We start from the raw sequence: 19,203 nt of genomic DNA, 5'->3' as shown, positions 1-19,203 counted from the left end.
TCTGATTCCAATATAATACACTTTAGCATTCTGTGCTTAAAGCCATGTCACACAACACATCACACCTGTCAGCTTAAGGAAATCCTCGTGTGTGTGTTGGATCCGTCTCACTTGTGTGATACATGGCAGAAACATCCTCACTGCTTCAAAACAGTGACAGGCTGTCACGTGCAGAAGGTCAATGTGTGTATGAACTCCTAGCAGCTGAACATCTAAGAGTGGAAAATGCGACCTTTACAACCATGTAAGGAAAGAAACGTACACAGACAAAGACTGGAATTTGAAGAATTTATTTTTTAGTGTATGCACTGTCAAATTGTGAGTGCTTCATTTAGAATAGATACATTTCAGAGCATTTATGACACTTCAGAACCAGATCAAGAAATAGGCCTGGTAACCACTAAAGCCAGAATTCAATGCATTTCTATGCCAAACATAAAATCAGTTCTTTAAACAGATGTGCAAAATTTAGATCAATTGCAAAGAAAAGCAGGTGAGATACGGGTAACAGTAAAAGAACCTTTTTGCAAGTGTAATTCAGGAATAAAAAGAATGGACAGGAGTGGTTTTCAAATACATATAAGAGCATTATTCCAGAATTTTATGGGCTATATTTATGCAGCATAATAGTAGTCTAACAGCATCTGTGAATGGCACGGCCCTGACAGAGTCATTTAGCATTGAAATAAAGTTTTCCATGTATAACATTATAAAAGTAACTCTGAAGTGAACAGATGAATGAGCAGATTTTAGATTTTACACCAAGTGTACGTTTCAGAGTGGTAGGCGAACCACTCAGCAGCTCCGCAGTTGTTTTCTCATCGATCCCAGCCTATGTGTCATTATGATGGATTGCTCTGTGGGCTTCAGGGAGACCAGCGCTGGGCCCAGTGTATTGACAAGGCTCCCATTTCCCTCTCCCCCTCTTGTTAAGTACTTCTCCCCCAAGTTAATGAACTAAAAACAAGGAGGATTGTGGGGAAGGGAATGATTTGTGATCGTCTCTTGAGTTTATATGTTTAGCTCACTTTATAGGATTGAGCACATGCAGTTTGAATGGCAAAATAAAGATTCAGCATTGCATAGTTTTGGTTTGTACAGCCACATATGTGCCTTAGCACAAAAAAGCAGAGTCGTTCCACTGTGGTCTCTTTGTCCAATTTGCAAAATAATATGTTAATTGATTCACAAATTTCCACAATAGTCGCACAACTTTACTGCACGAACTATGAGGAAAAAAAAGATAACAGATTTTTAACAACCATAGCTATGATACAATCGTCAGCTAGGGAAATCATAGGGGACCAACCCAAATTGGCAGCAGGCGGAAGATGTGGCCTCATTCAGACAGTCTAATCTGGCATCTGTTATTGCAGACAGAATCAGTGGGCCCATGGGGCTGCCAGGAGAGGAGAGAAAGAGGTGTAATTGAGAGCAGCAGTTTAGATCTAATAGGAAAATGAGATGAGATGAGGACTAAGTTCAGGTGAGTGTCCAAGACAATCGCCCTTTATCTGGAGATGTAGTCATGGTGAGCAAAGCACTGTTAAGAGTCCGGGCGTGTGCGCTGCATTTATTATGTGATTTAAATAGCGGAAATTGACAATATAGGCTGCTTTGTGACATAGATACATGGACCAATGGACCTGCAAGGCTTGCAGTTATGCAAGTTGTCACCTCCCTTCCCATGTAGAGTCAGTCAATTCACATAAGCTCATATAAGTAAAAAAAAAATCCATATCTATTTGTCAAAACTTGACTAGAGTGTGTTTCATCATCATTAGGAAGTATGAAATGTAGATGACACACTTTCCATCAACAGATTTCCAGATCTTGTGTCTAAAGCAAACATCTTTTTGCGTTTTCTAACCAAAATCTCAAATCTAAAACACATCACGTATTTGTGCAACAAAAATTTGAAAGAAACAAAAACATGCCAGAGTTCATCGCGCTGAAAAATGCATTGCTGTTCCCTTTCAATGGTCATCTCCCTCTGAATGCCACGTCCTTGCTTTATCATTACACTGTGGTGATCTTCTTATCCTTGGTGGCCTGTTTAATGGCGGCCTGCTCACAGATGATTTCCTTCAGCCTCTGTAGCCGGGTGTTTTGAGTGCTCAAATCACCTACACCTGTCTGACTGCGATGGAGTAAGGAAAGGGCATTGATGTACTCCAGCTCTGTGTAGCGGACACCCTGGTCCACCACCAGGTTCAGCAGCTCATCCGCAGTGTTGTACAGCATCTCATAGTACTGCCTGAAAGAAGAAGGGAAGGTTGTAAATCTTCAAATTAACTGGAAAGACAAAATGAGCAAAGAAAAGGATGCAAGAGAGGAAATCAGAGTGTGCAGATGTCTTCTAAGGTAACTGTTCACTCTTCTATCAGAGGTCAGTTTGCATATAAAATATCAATGTATTTCCAGATCTATTTTAAATGATAAACAGTTTGGGAACTTTAACACTGAATTTAAATCCATTGTGGGGAAAAAATTCTGGGGTTGGTGTGGAGATAATCTGTGCCAACTTTGGTGAAGATTATAAAAATGTGTCAGTCCAAAATCCTCCAGTTAGTAAAAATTGGAAAAAGGTTTAAACATTAAATTGATAAACACACACAGACACCCAGTAATGGTACAGCTGCTCTGTCTGAACTGTAGACACCTAAATTTAATGGGTATTTTCTTTACCCACGCTCCGCTTCACCACCAACTTTCATAAATATCAACCTTGCAGTTTTTTCTAATCCTGCTAGCAGACAAACAAACTCTATTGAATACATAACGTCCTTGAGGACGTAATCAAGGGAAAGCAGGGGGGAGAGGGAAAAAGAAAACGCTACATGCATCAGTAACACTTTATAATCCTGTGTTATTCATTTTTCCAGGGCTGAATCAAAAAGAACAACAAGAACAAAGGGAAAACACAGAAGCCACACGTACTGCTGTTGCTGTCAGCAGCAATTTTCTGAAAAAGGGCTTCAAGGACCTCAACCTCCTGCCACTGGGAGTTGAAGGTAGAGGGAAACCATTCAACAGCTACAAACTACTGAGACTATTCTAATGAAATGCTGTTGACAGAGCCAAAAGCGGAAAGAGGCGTGCACAGAATTAATAGCTCTTTAACCAGAACTGAATACCTCAATGGGCCATTTGAAAAGGACCATGAAGTACACAATGATAATGCAGGAGCACAAAAGGAGAGCAAGTATTGTTGAATAAAACACACATTCACCTGCTGACAAGAACAATACACATACAGATCAAAAAATACCAAACACAAGTGAAGAGAGACTGCACGAACGTTTTGAGCACAGCATTTTTAAGATTTGTTTTAGGCGTTGACCTCTTGTGGGCGTGTGACCATAGACTGTATAACTCATTAGCATCAACTTACAGTACTTGGCCATTAATATGGATTTCAGTAGGAGTCTAGCTTGTCATGAACACAAAATACAGATAACTGTACAAAGAGGGCCTGGAGGTAAGCAAATGCACAGGAATCTGTGGAAGCAGGACACACAATTTTTCTTTGGTCAGGGGTAAAATGAGTCTAAGACCAAGATGCAGGAATCCTAAAGAGACAACAAATGTTACACTTTCATACGATGGTTGTAGACGCAACCAGAGCAAGAGGGCATAGGTGAGCTACAGTCCTACTATTGCATGTTTATAGTAACAATAGGTACTGTAGTCTTTAGTAATGGCCAATAGTGTGCACATGGACAACTAAGATCAGGTTAGCAACTTTTATGGAGCTCTGTATGGACTGCAGAAAAAAGCACAGGGATTTTAGTAGCAGAACATTTAGCCATGATTTAATACAGAAATAAATGAGATCAAACAAGTGAAAAATATGCTTTGTCTCTCTTTCAATTATATTAGTTTAACACCAAGTTTTTCTTGGAGCTCCCAGTGTCACAACACAAGCAGCAACATCCTGGGTTTGTGTTGTACATTAATACACTGAATAAAAACTGACTGTTTACTACACAACATATCTCGGTCAAGGACAGGTGATGGTCAGTCAACAGCAGTGGCTTCTGCTGCTCTAAGTAAAGAGAGATAATTACAAGGCTGACATTGTAATGTCTTGCAGAAGAAAAGCATGTGAAAGGTATTGGGGGTGTTGCGACTAGGCAAACAATGTCAGAGCCACCGATGTTTGAACGTTCTTTGTGTGGCCTTGATGAAAATTAAATTAAATGTGGATGTGGTTAAAAAGGGTTAAGCTCTGTTGTGCCAGAAGAAGTTGGAAGTAAATGGATTCAGATATTTCTGATATGGCTCAGTAGAAAGACAAAAAAGATCCTTTGACTCATTTGTTTAGCTTCACCACCCATCCCAGACCCACTCCTTTCTTGAGATGTTCATTTGCTATGCTAACGAGGCGTTAATGAGCACTTAGGGAGCTTCTGTTCCAAGGTGTTTTATGTGCTGTCATTTTGGATATTCAACAAAAGAAAAAGACCTGGAAAGGTTAGAACGAACGAGGGAGTGCTTGAAAGACGGAGGGAAAAGGAAGACAACTAAAGAAATGAATGCAGAGCAGGGGTGCATAATGTCTGTTTTTGGCCTTCCACAGCAGGCGTTGGCCTTGATCGTCAAAGCATTTGCATACTGTCTCACCCTCTATCCTGCTTAAAGTCTTTTTCATGCTTTCATCCCTAAGTTCATTTAGTAAAGAAGCTTGTCAACACTGATGAGTAACACCAGTTCACTCCTTAAATGGAGGTAAGACAGATGAAAATAGAAAAAAAAAAGAAAAACGGGTCTCATTTTCTTATCTATACAATATCTGAAACAAAACATTAGCTCAAGAGCAATCCCATTTCATTCTCTAGAGCCAGTGTTTAACGACGCACTTGAAGCAAATCGCCTCGTTATTTGATCTAATAAGATAAACAAATATAACCATAAATATGCACAGTTTTATTTGTTGAAGGGAGGCGCTTTGAACAGAAGGCTTTTCTCTTTCAAACCGCCATCCTTAAGTCCAAACGGAAAGCAGATCTGATTAACCGGACTGTTCTGAACAGAGCAGAGAAAAACAAAAATAGCAGAAATTGCACCTGACTGCTTGAAATTGTCTCTGTGTAATTTCCTAAAGAGGCAGAGACATAACCACTGCAAACATCTGTGTAGTAAACATTTATGTTGTTAGTTTTAGACACAGTTATTTGCTATGGTACATGATTCCAAAGTCACAGAGGTAAAGCTGAGTGGAGGGTGTAATTTACTCGGTAATGTGAATGTGTGTGTCTATCAGAACAGTATGTGGTGATTCTGTATAGTTTAATTAAGAGAATATTCCAGGTAGACTTCAGTAACAAGTTCCACATGCAGTGAGAGATGAACAGCACCCCTGCTAAGTCTTTGTTGGACATTTTTCTTCAGTCTAAAAGACCATCTGTCTGATACAACAGCAAAAGTAGCTGTGCAAATATGGAGTCTCTCCATTTAAGTAGCAGCTGACAAGAGATAATTGAAAACAATCTGATCGACGCTGTGAATACGGACTTAATTACAGCGTAATAGCAACTGCTATTCCTTTTGCAGTGATTACTCAAAAAGAGGTCCCATTGAAAATGTGTAGACAAGGCATGCCCCCAGGCAAGGCAGGCAACTGCTTGGGGAGGCGATGGTGAGTGAGTGCTGGGGCCTCTTAGGGCTGACAAAATGTACACTTATTCCCATTACATGCATGCATGTTTAAACAAGCCTAATGGTAACAAAAGCAATTGAATCAATAAAATGATTCAATTGCTTTTGTCCTTCTGGTTGGTAAAAAAAAAAAAAAAAAACAAGAAAAGGGGTTTTCCGGTAAGGAGGCAATGTGGGTGGACGTGTAAGGTGAGCGCTCCCAGGCTCACTAACCAAAACTCTCCAAATTTACTCGAATTATTACTCTGACAGCATTTCACACTAATGAAGGGGAAAACTGGTCGTAAACAGAGAGGCAAGACACCAATGAAAACGGGAAAAGTTGAAAAACAAACAATGGAAAGAGATACAGATGACGATAGCGACGAGGGTATGGATGGCCTGCAAGCTAGCATCCGCGCCATCCATGAAGAGCTAAAAGCTACCAGGTTGGACATGAAAACAGACCTGAAAAATTTCAAAGACACCTTCTCCACGGAACTTACGTGTTTCAGAAAAGATATTGATAACAAATTAAACGAAATTGCCAGAGACTTAAAGTAGAGTGGATGGGGCAGAAGGGAGGGTGGCGGAGGTGGAGGAGTGGGCTAACGAGGCTCTGCTTCAAGCTATTCTAGCACAAGAAAATATACAAGCTAAACTGACAGACCTGGAAGCCCGATCACGAAGAAACAACATTCGTGTTTATGGAATCCCAGAAGACACAGAAGGGGACAATCTACGGGAGTTCTTGGAAACATTTATTAAATCGGAGTTGTCCCTAAGCGATACTGAGCTGGGAATGCAAAGATGTCATAGGGCTCTCGGCCCGAAGCCACCGCCGAATGCCAGCCCCCGGTCAATAGTGATTCACTTTCTGGAGTACAGAATTAAAGAACTAGTGCTCCGCTCTGCTTGGAAAAAGAAAGAGGTCGTTCTGAACAGAGTGAGAATCTACTTTGACCAGGACTATCCGACTGAATTTCAACGGAAAAGAAAGTCTTACGCCCCCATCAGGAAAGTCCTTAAAGAAAAAGGAATTCGCTTCCAGACCCCCGCACCAGCTAAACTCCGTGTCTTCCTCAGTGACGGCACTGTAACTTATGATAGCGCGGTGGAGGCCACGGAGGATTTGAAGAAAAGGAAGGCTCTGAGCTTCGCGGGAGAACAGACCCGATCCATGGATGCAACACGGGAAAAGCTGAAGAACCTTTCCTGGGAGACAGCGGGACGCTGTGATGCATATCAAGATGATGCTCCAGGCATTTCGACATGAACCAAGGGACACAGTTTGATCATGTCCTGAACTGAATACTTGAGAAATTCAGTTTCTTTACCGATTTGACTTTTCCTGGGTGAGGATTGACACTTCAGCTTTACTTTGAATATAATTTAGAGTAAACGTTTAGGTTTCATTTTACATCTAAATATATACTGAAAGTTATATGTCGGTCTTAAGAGTACTTAGAGATTAAGACAGTGTTCTGGGAGCGTACTTTCCTGGTTAGTTTGATTGTTTGATTACTTCTTATTTTGTGGTATTTAGTTTATGCATAACCTCAGGAGACGTCATTTTACACAAGAGAGGCCCCTCGTGAAACGAGAGCTTTCCTCTCCAAAAGGTTTTTGGGGAATTCTGTTTTTGAGTAGAAACCACAGTTCTCTCATTTGTTCTGTTTTAGTTCAAGTTCAAGTTTCAAATTTTGACAAATGTATGTCTTGTGTGGGTGTTTTTGTTTGTTTGTTGTTGTTTTCTTGTTTTGTTTTATCACCCAGGTCTTACAAGGTAAATGCTTTGACTTATACAAGACATGTCATTTCAACAGTATAGTTTAGTAACCCTTAATGTTAATGGGTTACAAAACCCAGTTAAAAAAGGTAAACTCTTTGCTAAAATGAAAAAAGAAGGCCATCATATAATTTTTTGGCAGGAGACCCACCTAACCAAAAAGGGGCATGAAAAACGTAAGTACCCCGGATTTAAAAACATATTTTATTCATCAAAAACAAAGGGGCCCAATAGGGGAGTTGCAATTCTGATTTCAAATAAAATCTCTTTCCAGTTCTCTTCACAAATTGCAGATAAGGAAGGACGATATATTTTGGTAAAAGGAATTCTAGACTCTAAAGTAGTGACGCCACTTAATATTTACAGACCTCCTGGACAGGACAAATCATTAATAAGGACCATATTTGATTTAATTGTTACGGAGACATCAGGTGTCCTGATATGTGGTGGAGACTGGAATGTACAATTGCACCCTACCTTGGACTCCTCAAACTTATTAAAAAAGCAGAATCCGGAATCTCTTTATGTGAGAAAGATGCTTAATGAGGTTGGGCTGATTGAGAGAGAACTTCATCCTTCTTCAAAGGCATATACATTTTTCTCCCACCCGCATGGTGTCTACTCAAGAATTGACTGTTTTTTTTATGTGCAAATCAGAAAGACCGAGGATAATAGAATATAACATTGGACCCAGAGACGTTTCTGATCATTCGGCAGTACACCTAAAGATACATTTGGATATTAAGCCTAGAAACGTTGTATGGAGACTGAACACTAGCCTTTTGAATGACCAAAAATGTGAAGAATTTATTAAGAAAGTTAATGAATTTTTGGAGGTTAATGACAATGGTGAAGTGTCACCGAGTACCTTGTGGGATACCGCGAAAGCAGTGCTCAGAGGAAAACTAATAATGTGGTCAGCGAGGAAGAAGAGGGAAGAAGAGAGGCAACAGACTATCATGTCAAATAAGTTGAAAGAATTGGAACAAGCACATATATTTCCAAAATGGAAAGACTTGGAACTTGCTCAATTGGATATACCTCTACAGTCTTTACTGGGTGATATAAGTCTACAGAAAAAACATGTGTAATTTGCATGAGTGCACCAAAGTAGCCTTAAATACATGGACTAAACAAAGTAAAAAATTCAATTTAGAAAGGAAAATGCGAATTCTAAGGTGGGTAGGATATGATACCGATTTTACACCAGCACATTTGGATGGGGTGTTTACAGAATGGACTTGGAAGGGTATTACAGCATACTGTAAAATCTCTTTTATGGATACTTACAATTGAGACACCATTTTAATAAAAATATTAAAGTTGCAAGGGATTATTCTGAGGAGGGGGGGCTCATTGATATGTTTGTCGACACATATAAAGGTAAAATACATAAAAAGCTGATCTCGAAACTGTACTCATGTTTACAAACATACAGGACCCACTCCACCCAGTATGTTAAGAACAGATGGGAGAAAGAAGCAGATATTACACTTACGTATGAAGATTGGTTGAATATTTGTAAAATAAACATAACTACCTCTAGCTCCCCTCTTTGGAGGGAATTTTCCTGGAAGGACAGTATGAGATTTTTCATTACACCTAAGTATATGATACACTTAATGTGCCTTCCAGTAGAACATTATTTATTTTTGATTGATGTTTAACATTAGTTATCCTGACTGAGTCAAGCCTGCACAGCCAGGAGTGACCATCAGGACACCGACGGTTGACTTATCAGTGTAACTAGCAGGCTGAAAGAACATAGAAGCTAGGCATTACAGTATTAACACTTCATAACAAGTCAGCATGGTCTTAGGCATTGGCAAGCAGTATCTATGATTTCTTACCAACAGACCACAGAACCATTTTCCAAGTTAACTTTAAAAGAGCTCAAGCCCAGACAATGTGGTCATTAATTTCTTGTCTGACATCCATGAAGATCACTGGCATTTCAAGCTGGTTTCAGCCTCATCCCCTCTGTAGAACATTTTTGGACTTTCTGAATCTGTTAACTTAATTAGCTTATCCGCTCCTCAAACACTCAGCCTTTCCAGGGTGCTCTTCTTTCACTAAATCATATTACTAACTTGTTGCAAATTAATCAAATTAGCTGTTACATGTTCCTCCAGACATTTTTATTTGTTTGTTTTAGCATTTTTTTAAAAAAAAAAGAAAAAAAGAAGAAGCAAAATTCATTCCCCTGTCTTATCATTTGACATGTTGCCTCATACGATTTTCAGATAAACCTGCTTAAATACTGTGCAAGTCAATAGCTTCCCAACTTTTTGGTGAACAGTGTTTTGATGTCTGTTTTGTACCATCTAATTATCAAAACAATCCCAGTGCTAAACTGTCTGCTGGCTGTTCAGAGTGAGTGTAAAGCTTCTGGTCTCTATTCAGTGCAGATGGAAGCGGGCTGGGCTAAGCAAGAGAAAGCTTAAGGTGTGTGTATGTCTATCTACCCATGTGTCTGAGTGATGTATGTTAGTGTGTGCTGAAAACACTTTCAAACAGTTCATTACCCAAGCAGTTGGAAGGCCATTTGCCAAACAGAGTAAGGGCTGTTAATAAGATTAAAATCTCTCAGTGCCCCACCATCAAGAAAGAACCCCTAGTGAAACACACACATCATAACACTCACGCACGCACACACACACATTTTTTGCCTTCTCCTCTCGTCTGAAACCAGTTAATGAAGCCAGCATTCTTATTTTTTCACACAAAACCAAAGTAAATTCTCATGTTGACTGCCATTATCGTTAAAGATTTTATGGGCTCCATCCTCGACACACACATTTACTTTCACTAATTTCCACCTGCTTCCTCCAGAACTTCCATCTATAAGGGCTATAATCAGCTTTTAGTAGCTTTTGTGTGGCTGTGTGTAAGCATCAACGTCCCTCTGTAGTGTGCTCTTTTAAATTTTAATTAACTTCCCCTTCCCCCTCCTCAACAACGAATATTCTTTCAATTTACGATGTGGAGATGCAGAACAGGGCAGAGAGATGTGTATGTCAATGGCACAGGAGTTGTGGCGGGGGTGGGGGTGTATAGAACAAAAAGACAAAAGAGAAGGAAAAGTGAGAAAAAGAAAGGATTTGGCGCAATTCGTTTCCCCTAATTTCTAGCATGCACAATATTAAGGCCATTACAGACTGCCTCTGTCAGCACATTTGGAACAACACATTAGTTAGAAGGGGGATGATGATGATGAGGAGGAGGAGGAATAATGGGAGAGTCTGTGGATCAACCTTTGAATAAGCTGGAATCCAAAGCTTGTTGCTGCAGTAACAAATACCTCTGACAGCAACAACGGGGCTTCTTGACTTTCTTATCCTCTTTATTGTCCTCAACAGTACTTTCACACTTAAACAGATAATGCATTTTTTTCTTTGTTTTGGCATTCAGGTATGGATCAGCAACTTTCTGCTCCCACTGATCCAACTGTTTAATATGCCATTAGCACCACACATGTGTTAAAGATCAGTTTTTTCCCCAACACATAAAAATAATAGTGACTCAAGATCAAAGCAGCAGATCTGTGACATCAGTCATTATTTTTGTGCTTCTTCAGCTATCTTTCCCATTTCTTACGAGATGTTGGTTTAGTTCTGCAGTTTTCTAGACAAAAAAAAGAATTCTTCAGGTGGTATACACTGGTGGATCCCAAACTTTTTGAAACCTCAGGAACCCGTCACAGTGATTTTGTTTTTCCTTGGTAAACTTTCAAGATGAGGCATTCAGGTGTAGGACAGCACCCTTCCCTTCTACAGGAAAAGCTGTAAGTCAAGTCGGTTTTACTTCTTTTATGTTGTTCTTTTGTAAATCTTCCCCTCACTGCTCTGACAGCAGTAATTTCTGACTGCAGTGCTTCTGGCAGACTTGTGAGTCGGAAACCATGTCATGTAAGTATCACAGCTGGCAACCATGAAGTGTCTTGCCCAGTCTTAGCTACACTAGAACTATACAGTATCTAAGCTTGCCAAGCCAAAGGGTGAAAGAAAATGGATCCTAACAAAAACAACCTGTGAATGCTAGCACTGATGCGTGTCATTTTCGTATATAAATAGTGTTTTCAAAAGTGAGATGGCTTAGTGTGGATTTAATCTTAATACACTCTTCTGCCTCTTTCAGGCTCCCTCCCTTCCTGCGGTCTCCCTCCCTCCAGAGCAGTGCATTTGTCTTTCCTCTGGTAATGAGGAAAGGTCTGCAGAGACTTGAGACTGAAGCTTCATCAGCAAAGGCCGGTCTCATCATGCTGCACCGTGCACAACAAACACATACAAATAAGAGCATGCACACAGACGCGCTCTCACTGGCTTCATCAGCAAAGACGAGTGTCATCATGCTGTGAGGTGCACATATATAAACACACGCACAGGCTTCATCAGCAAAGACCAGTCTCATCAAACAGCGTCTTGCACATGCTCGTAGAAAATGGGAGAAGAAGGGTGGGGCTGGGGGAAGAGGAAAGGAAAGAGAAATACAGTCCAGCAGAGGCAGTGCAGGTGATTGGACGATAGTATATTGAAGGGAAAAAAAAATACTGGGAGAACAGGAAGAGAGAGCTAAAGAAAGAGACGCAAGGTGACAGGGGAAGAAAAGCAGACAGAAGCGACAGTGTGCCGAAACCAGGCCTAAGTACAAACAGTTTTATCTGTTGACACCCACTACCTCCTGACATGGCCGTCAACTGTACTTATTACCACATTCTTTGTAGATACACCAGCCTGTCACCCTGACACAAACACACCAGGGTTTAGAAACACACACAAAACCAACAACAGTTTATTCACCAGCACACCGGTTCTAAGAGGTGCACAGTAATCGTGGTGGTACACTGCAGGAGAGGACATAGCTTCTTGTACAATACACCCTCGCACTCTAGTAATTTCCAGTAGCAGACAGGTGGGTGCGATGGTCTGAACTCGGGGGCATCTCTGCACCGAGTCTGTCATACTGGTGTTTAGCCTTGCTATGGGCTCAGAGGCTTGCAAGTTTGCTAGGGATGTTATGACAGAGCTGCCTACATGGGTCAGCGGGCAAGAGATGTTTACTTTTGCTCTGTAATAGCAGTATATTGAGACAGAATAGTAGTTTTGTCCTGAATCAATCTCTGTGTTAATTTGAATGAAGTCACAGGAGTTTTCTAATGATCCTATAATAGAGAAGCTTCAAGTCCTAAACTACTGTATATGACACTGAATTGATGGTCTGTCTGATCTGAAAGAGCTGAAGCCAAAACAATTCATTTCTAGTTGATTAGCTAAATGACTAATCAGCAATTTTAAAGCAAGATAGAAGAAAATTAAAGCAGGTTACAACATTAAACCTTTAATTATATTAAACTTTAAAGGTTCTTCCAAAAAAAAAGCAGAGAGTAATGCTTATGTATGTTTCGTTGTCTGATTTTTAGCGCAACATGCAGTGACACACAGGTCTGCAGCATGTTCCCCAGAACTGTTTCCTGAGCAGATGGTCTGTGTGTGTCCACTTCTGTGCCGGTGTTTCGATATGTGTATGTGCGTGTGTGTTTGACCTTGACAGTCAAGTTGATATTGCTGCCAAATTCTGACTGAGAGACAAGAGGCCACTATAGGACCATACAAATACACATGGTCACACAAACACATACATACACACGCACACGTTTGACTTTTTTCACCCTGTGCAACATGAGCGATCGACATACTGTGGGCTTTCTCACTTTTTTTATACTGTATACAAACATGGACTGAACCACAAGGTGGCACTGTTCCCCCATCCTTTTGCACAGTGAAAGAGAGAGAGCAAAAAGGCAAGTGTGCATTCTTGTGTGAGTGCATGCATGTGTGTGTGTGTGTGTGTGTGTGTGTGTGTGTGTGTGTGTGTGTGTGTGTGTGTGTGTGTGTGTGTGTGTGTGTGTGTGTTTTCACGGCCTCACCTTACTTTTTAACTGACATTGGTGCCTGTTATGGCGCATTAGTCCAGGCATAACTGGTTCCTATATATAAGTACACACGTAGATAAAATAATCAAAGATCACACATGCATTAACAAGCATTCACACACCTAAGAACCCCCCCCCCCCCCCCCAAAAAAAAATAAATAAAAAAATTACATGGAAATAAGGAGAAGCATCTGCAGTTTCTCTGAAAAGCAGGCTTCCTGCTGAGATTACTTCCTTTTTAAGTTTTGCTCTTAATTCTCAGGAGGTGGTAATAAAATACTGATGAATATTCTAGTTTTACCCCTCTTTATCAAACTGCTTCTTCACTGCTGACTCAGGTCAGACCATGTTAGTTTTCTCAAAACCTTTACAACAAAACTGTTAGACTTTACTAAATGGCATGTGTACATAAATTAATTAAAAACAAAGAAAAAAAAAGATTTTTCAATATAGGCCCCAGCTACTAAACGATTCACTCTGTCAATCACTAAGGTGTCTGTATTCATAAAATGCTTGTAGTACACTAAACGTTTAAATTGACATGTTTTTACCTTATTATTTTAGAGGTGGGTGGAATTTCACTCTTAAGATATTGTCAACTCAAGTAAATGCTGTTGATTTAAAAGAAACTGAAGGTAGGGCTGGGCCATATTATACCGTTCACGGTAATACCGGTATAATGTTAGGCAACGATAGGAAAATGAAATATCGCGATAGAATGGGAGTAAAACGCGCATGCGCAGTGCCTTTGTTTTCATACGCACATGGCCGATTGTTGAGTGAAACAGATGAACCAGAATTGGTTTGTAAAAATGGTGCAACTTCCGTGATGTGGAACTGGTTTGGTGTTTGTCCATCAGATACACAACAAAGCACATTTTTTTGCAGAACATGCAAGCAGCCGTTGTTATTGTCATATTTGTCAGACTAAGATGCTCTTAAATCTGGGAGTAATCTGGGTCCTAAACTCCGTATGCTTCAGGTCAAACAACACTGCAGCATCACTTAGAGTTAAAAACTGTCTAAATTCTTTCATCTTTAATAAAACGATCAGCATTGCTGCTTTACCAGGTGTAACTATAAAGTTTAACTTCCAGGCATCCATGAAAACAAAAGTTATTACATTTAACGGAGTTAGAAGTTAGCAGGAAGCTAGCGGAAGTTAGCTCGCTAGTTTCGCTAGTTACCTAAGCATGATATAGCACGTTCTGACTGAGAGATTTCTGAAAAAAATCAAACGTACAGCTCTGCTATCACTTCCAACATAAATGAAGACAGGAAACTAAACAGCAGCGACGTTTGCAGGGTTACTGAAGTTGGGCTAGCTGGTATATAATGATGTGCTACGTGATCGCTAGCGACACAGCTATGTTAGCATAACATAAACAGTGAAGCTGGAGGACGAACACTAACACTTTTCCACTTATAAAAGTTAACGTGAAGGTTCTTCATGGTTAGAGACAAATGCAATCGCATGGCAGGATGCTGTAAACGGACCAAACTTCAGTCAGGAGAACAACTGAGATAATCCATCCACAATACGAGGTTAGTCATTAATATACTGCAGCAACATGGGAATAGAGCCGCTGCCAGAGAATTCAACATTAATGAATCAATGGTACAGAAGTGGAGGAAGCAAGAAGAATGAGTTTAATAAAGTTTGATTTATCTGACTGCTTTGTTTCGCTTAATGTGCCTTATAATCCCGTGCACCTTATGGTCCGAAAAATGCGTAATGCACACTGCAGTTTAATGTTGCAAAGCACCTCTTTTTAACTTCAGTGGATATTATACATGGTTATGCTCAGGATATGTCAGCCCATTTCTACTGGAAATGCCTTTTGGTTAAACTTTCAGCAAGGAATTTGCATTTGCACTGTTACATTTTTATAAAGCTTTAATGTACATAAAAACCAGCTTCTTGTTTAAGTGAAAATAAATGGAAGGTTGTCTTTTTGCGCTAGTAATGTTGTGGAGTTGTATTTTGTCTCGCATCAATTATATCGTCGGTTATATCGTTATCGCAAATTTTCAAATATATATCGTGATAAATATTTTTGGCCATATCGCCCTGCTCTAACTGAAGGCATACAATCAGCAAAAAGTGCACCTCCACATCTGTAACTATGCACAGTTTTGTTATAGGAATATGTATTGCATATTTGTCTTTAAAAAAGGAAGATCTGGGTAGTTGAGAAGCATTAAAACATCAGTTGTGGCTTTCTGTATGCCATATATACATCAAGTTATTTCCTTCCACTCAAGATGGTCACTTCCACTAGGAGGCACAAGTTTACTTAATGCCCAGTCCATGTAAATGAGGTTATTTCAAAAAGCTGATAGGCTTAGGTATCTGTGCATACCCGATACATAACAGATGTGTGTAACCGACTCTGTATGTGTGTGAGTTTGTGTGTGTCTGTATGTGTTTGCAAGACTTGGTGTGTCTTGGAGCCGGAGGCCGGCCAATTCAAAAAGCCATGAATGCGTAAACAATGCGCTCTGCAATTCCCAATCAACACCTCCACACCACCCACGCCTTGTAATCAGACAGAGTGGGAGAAAGAGAGAAAAGACAGAAAAGCCATCACTGGCATGTCTCCATAATAAAAGTTGACAGAGGGGAGAAATAACATACTAATCAATGGTCCTCCACATCCAGTACAGTTCAGGTAATTTCAGTTTACTTATTTGTTTGGTTATTTTTTGTCTTCTTCAGGGGAAACTTGCCACTCTGGCACATTACAAACAATAGAAAAGCCCAAACTGCCAGTGCATAAACACCCAAGCACTCAAACACATAACACAAGAGAAGCTCATTAAACTTATAACATACTGTAAGATGCCCAGATGGCAGACACAGGAAAACACATTTTACTGTACAATGAGAATCAAATGCAGACAAACAGGGTTCCGAAAGTCACCTTAAAAGGAATAGTTGGTGCTGCTAAATGTGCTGAAACTCAAGTTGTTTAAGCATAATCTGTTATTCATTTTATAATACACTCATTTTCTCCTTCTTTCTTTCTTCCCATCTCTCTCTTGTGTTCATCTCCACTGTAAGATATTGTCTAACCATGCTGCCCTCTTCAAGTCAGTTCCATGCTTTTCCTTTCAAAGATGCCTTTTCGACAACTTCCCTTTACTTAGTTTTTCAATTTTCTTCCCCTCAAGCCATCTTTCTTTCTCCATCTTTTCCATCACCCTTCCTCTCACATACTCTCTGCTGTCAAGGACACAGGCTTCTCAAAGAAGGGGGGGAAAAAATCATATGAATACAATGAATCACTCTTCTCCTTCCACCTTCTTCTCTCTTTCCTACCTCCTCCTCCCTCACTCCCTCCATCTTGTTTGCAAAGATGTCTGAGGTGCTGATTTCCCTTATGCCTGTCAGGGCAGAGCAGCGCTGGGCAACAGCAGTTAAGAGTCACAAAATGTAAATGTATGAATAAGAAAATAAACCGCAACAACAGCGTGGACACAGATACACAGTGTGGTTGACAATCTGTTTGACCATCTGTCAGCCTCACGCACTGACATAGTTGCTTTCTGAACTTGAAAACACTGTGCGAATCTGTGTGCGTCTGTGCAGGTGTGCTGTTAAAGCTGGACCAGTACACCGACTAATTTTAAACAGAACTGGTTATTAAGATGACGCCACTATCCATTTCTGATTTGATGGATTCATAATACAGTTCACTTAATCTTTACCATTTATTTATCTTGCAAATAGTGGTTCTTCAAACTTGAGTAGCCATAGTATAAATTCAATGTGTGTTTAATGTCCTATTATCTTTAGTTGTGTGGCATGATATCTTTTTTTACCACTAAAACAGCAAAACCTATGGGGCAAAAAGCAACTATTGGCAAGAAAATGGCATTACAGTTTACACAAACTCAATATCTGCACAAAATATCCATTTCCTCTTTGTCCTGTTAAAGGCTATCAATCTTTAAAACAGAAATGGAAATTCATACGCTTTTATTGATACTAGACCCATTATCGAGTGTTCTTATTGGCCTGATTCTTTACTGATTTTCTCCATTGACCTGTGATCAGATTTCTTCTTTAAAAAAGCAGACTTACATAGTTTTTCACAACTGTCAATAACACAATATTACCCGAGGCTACACAGAACAGCCCAAGCCTGAAAGCCTGAACAGAAAACTGCCTACAGGTCAGTGCCTTCACCCTGATAAGAGACAGAATTATGAATTCATTGCACTTTCCTCAAACTACAGTATACGATAGAGTAGAAATAAAATGTGCATTGAAAAGCTTTACTGCCAGCAGTAACAATAACTGGACTGTAGCAGGTGGCTGAGGGGAGCACTTGTTTGTAAATGCAGTAGCTGACATTTATTTTTTATCATACCTGTAAATATTAGCTATCTAATTAGCCTGCTGTTCTCTCTGTTACACTTGTATAGAAAACACTCATGAGCTCTGGTAGAACTGGAAAAGATGCTAAAAAGGTGCAAAGGAAGCAGGCAAACGTAACCCTTAATACCGTTTCACTTGTTGTTCAGCTGATTTTCACTTATGTGAAGAAGATTTTGTGTGAGTTATTGTTCTCCCACTGACACAGACAACGTTGCATGCTGGAAGTGGGAAAATAAACATCACGGTGTCTAGATTAAGAGGTAGCATGAGCAGCACCCATGCAGCTCTGCTGTTCTGTTTATGCCACACACTATGCGTTATGGTGGGTGGATTTTGATATCTTTGCAAACAAGTGAACCAATTAAAACTGTTTTGCGATGCCCAGCTAGCAGAAATGCATGCTATCAATATAGTGCTGTATTGATAAGCTCAAAAGCAAAGATTCAGATGGATTGGACAACATAAAGCTGGGATCCCTACGGTTGCTAGTTATGTCCAAGGCACTGAGTGGAAGGCTTGTTTCAGCTACTGAACCACAGAAACTGCTCCAGGGAAGCTTTCTTAGCTTAGCTTTCCTCTCCATGCTCAAAATGTGGAAAAGGACTCTAACCTGGCAAAGTCGAGGTCTGCCTCCCTGGACATGGTGATGTTGGTGAGGTTTTGCTGGAGGACAAAAATGTTCCTGCACATTTTCTTGATGCCAGACTCGCTGATCCTCTTGAAGTATTGAGCCCCATTGATCAGAATACAGGAGATCAGATGACCAAGACCTGGTAAGAGATGAGAAAAAAAGAGGCATGAAGGATATGTGATTATATCAGGAAAGATATATTCAATTCTTTTTATTTTTAAGGAAATTTGGGAATAAGAAAGAACATTTTAACAATGTTTTCAGACTCGCAGGTTCTTTGAAAGTTGTTGAAGAGAGCTGTATTTTAAAGGCAGTTACTTAAACGTCACCCTAGGGGGGCTGCTGACCTTCAAAAATATACTGGAACTTGTGTTGCTGCAAGGCGGCCCCCATGGCTTCCTCTATGGCTGAGATGTCCTTGTTCAGTTTGACCACCAGAGGGTCATAGTCCATGCTCTCAACATTAGCCACAATGGCATAATTTCCTTGTTTGGTCAGGGGGATCAGGTAATGGAAACAGTGCACCCTGGATTAAAACAGGGAAAGAAAAGAGAAAATAGAAAATTAAATGCTGTAGATAATTAATAGGTTTTTCTTCTCCAATTTTTTTTACCTTTCGCTGTCTGGAAATGAAAAGTTACATATTCTGCTTTGTCAAGAACATTCTGCCATCCAAATTCTTTGACAACTATGTATTGATATGCCGAAATAAACTATGAACTATGCTGAGTGTCCAACATGAGAACGACAAGGAAAAATGGTGAGTCAGGAAATATGTATGAACTGTATTATTCTCTGTGCTTTGGAGGTTAACATAGTTAGAAGGC

General features: G+C 40.0%; 1 protein-coding gene across 1 annotated transcript in view; it reads right to left on the bottom strand.

The window, feature by feature from the left end:
- Window positions 1–280: 280 nt before the first annotated feature.
- The window catches only part of exoc4 (exocyst complex component 4), a 158,339-nt gene continuing 139,416 nt past the window's right edge, over window positions 281–19,203 (bottom strand). Inside the window, exons 18-20 of the mRNA XM_080887812.1 lie at window positions 18,724–18,902; window positions 18,356–18,515; window positions 281–2,257 (exon numbers count right to left, since the gene is read on the bottom strand). Coding sequence (XP_080743938.1) covers window positions 2,020–2,257; window positions 18,356–18,515; window positions 18,724–18,902 — 577 coding nt within the window. The 3' untranslated portion in view covers window positions 281–2,019. The remainder of the gene's footprint in view (window positions 2,258–18,355; window positions 18,516–18,723; window positions 18,903–19,203) is intronic.

The sequence above is a fragment of the Rhamphochromis sp. 'chilingali' genome (assembly GCF_963969265.1).
Source record: "Rhamphochromis sp. 'chilingali' genome assembly, chromosome: 7".
NCBI classification, from domain to species: domain Eukaryota; kingdom Metazoa; phylum Chordata; class Actinopteri; order Cichliformes; family Cichlidae; genus Rhamphochromis; species Rhamphochromis sp. 'chilingali'.
Note: the sequence above shows the minus strand (reverse complement) of the source record. Positions and strands in the feature narration are given on the sequence as shown.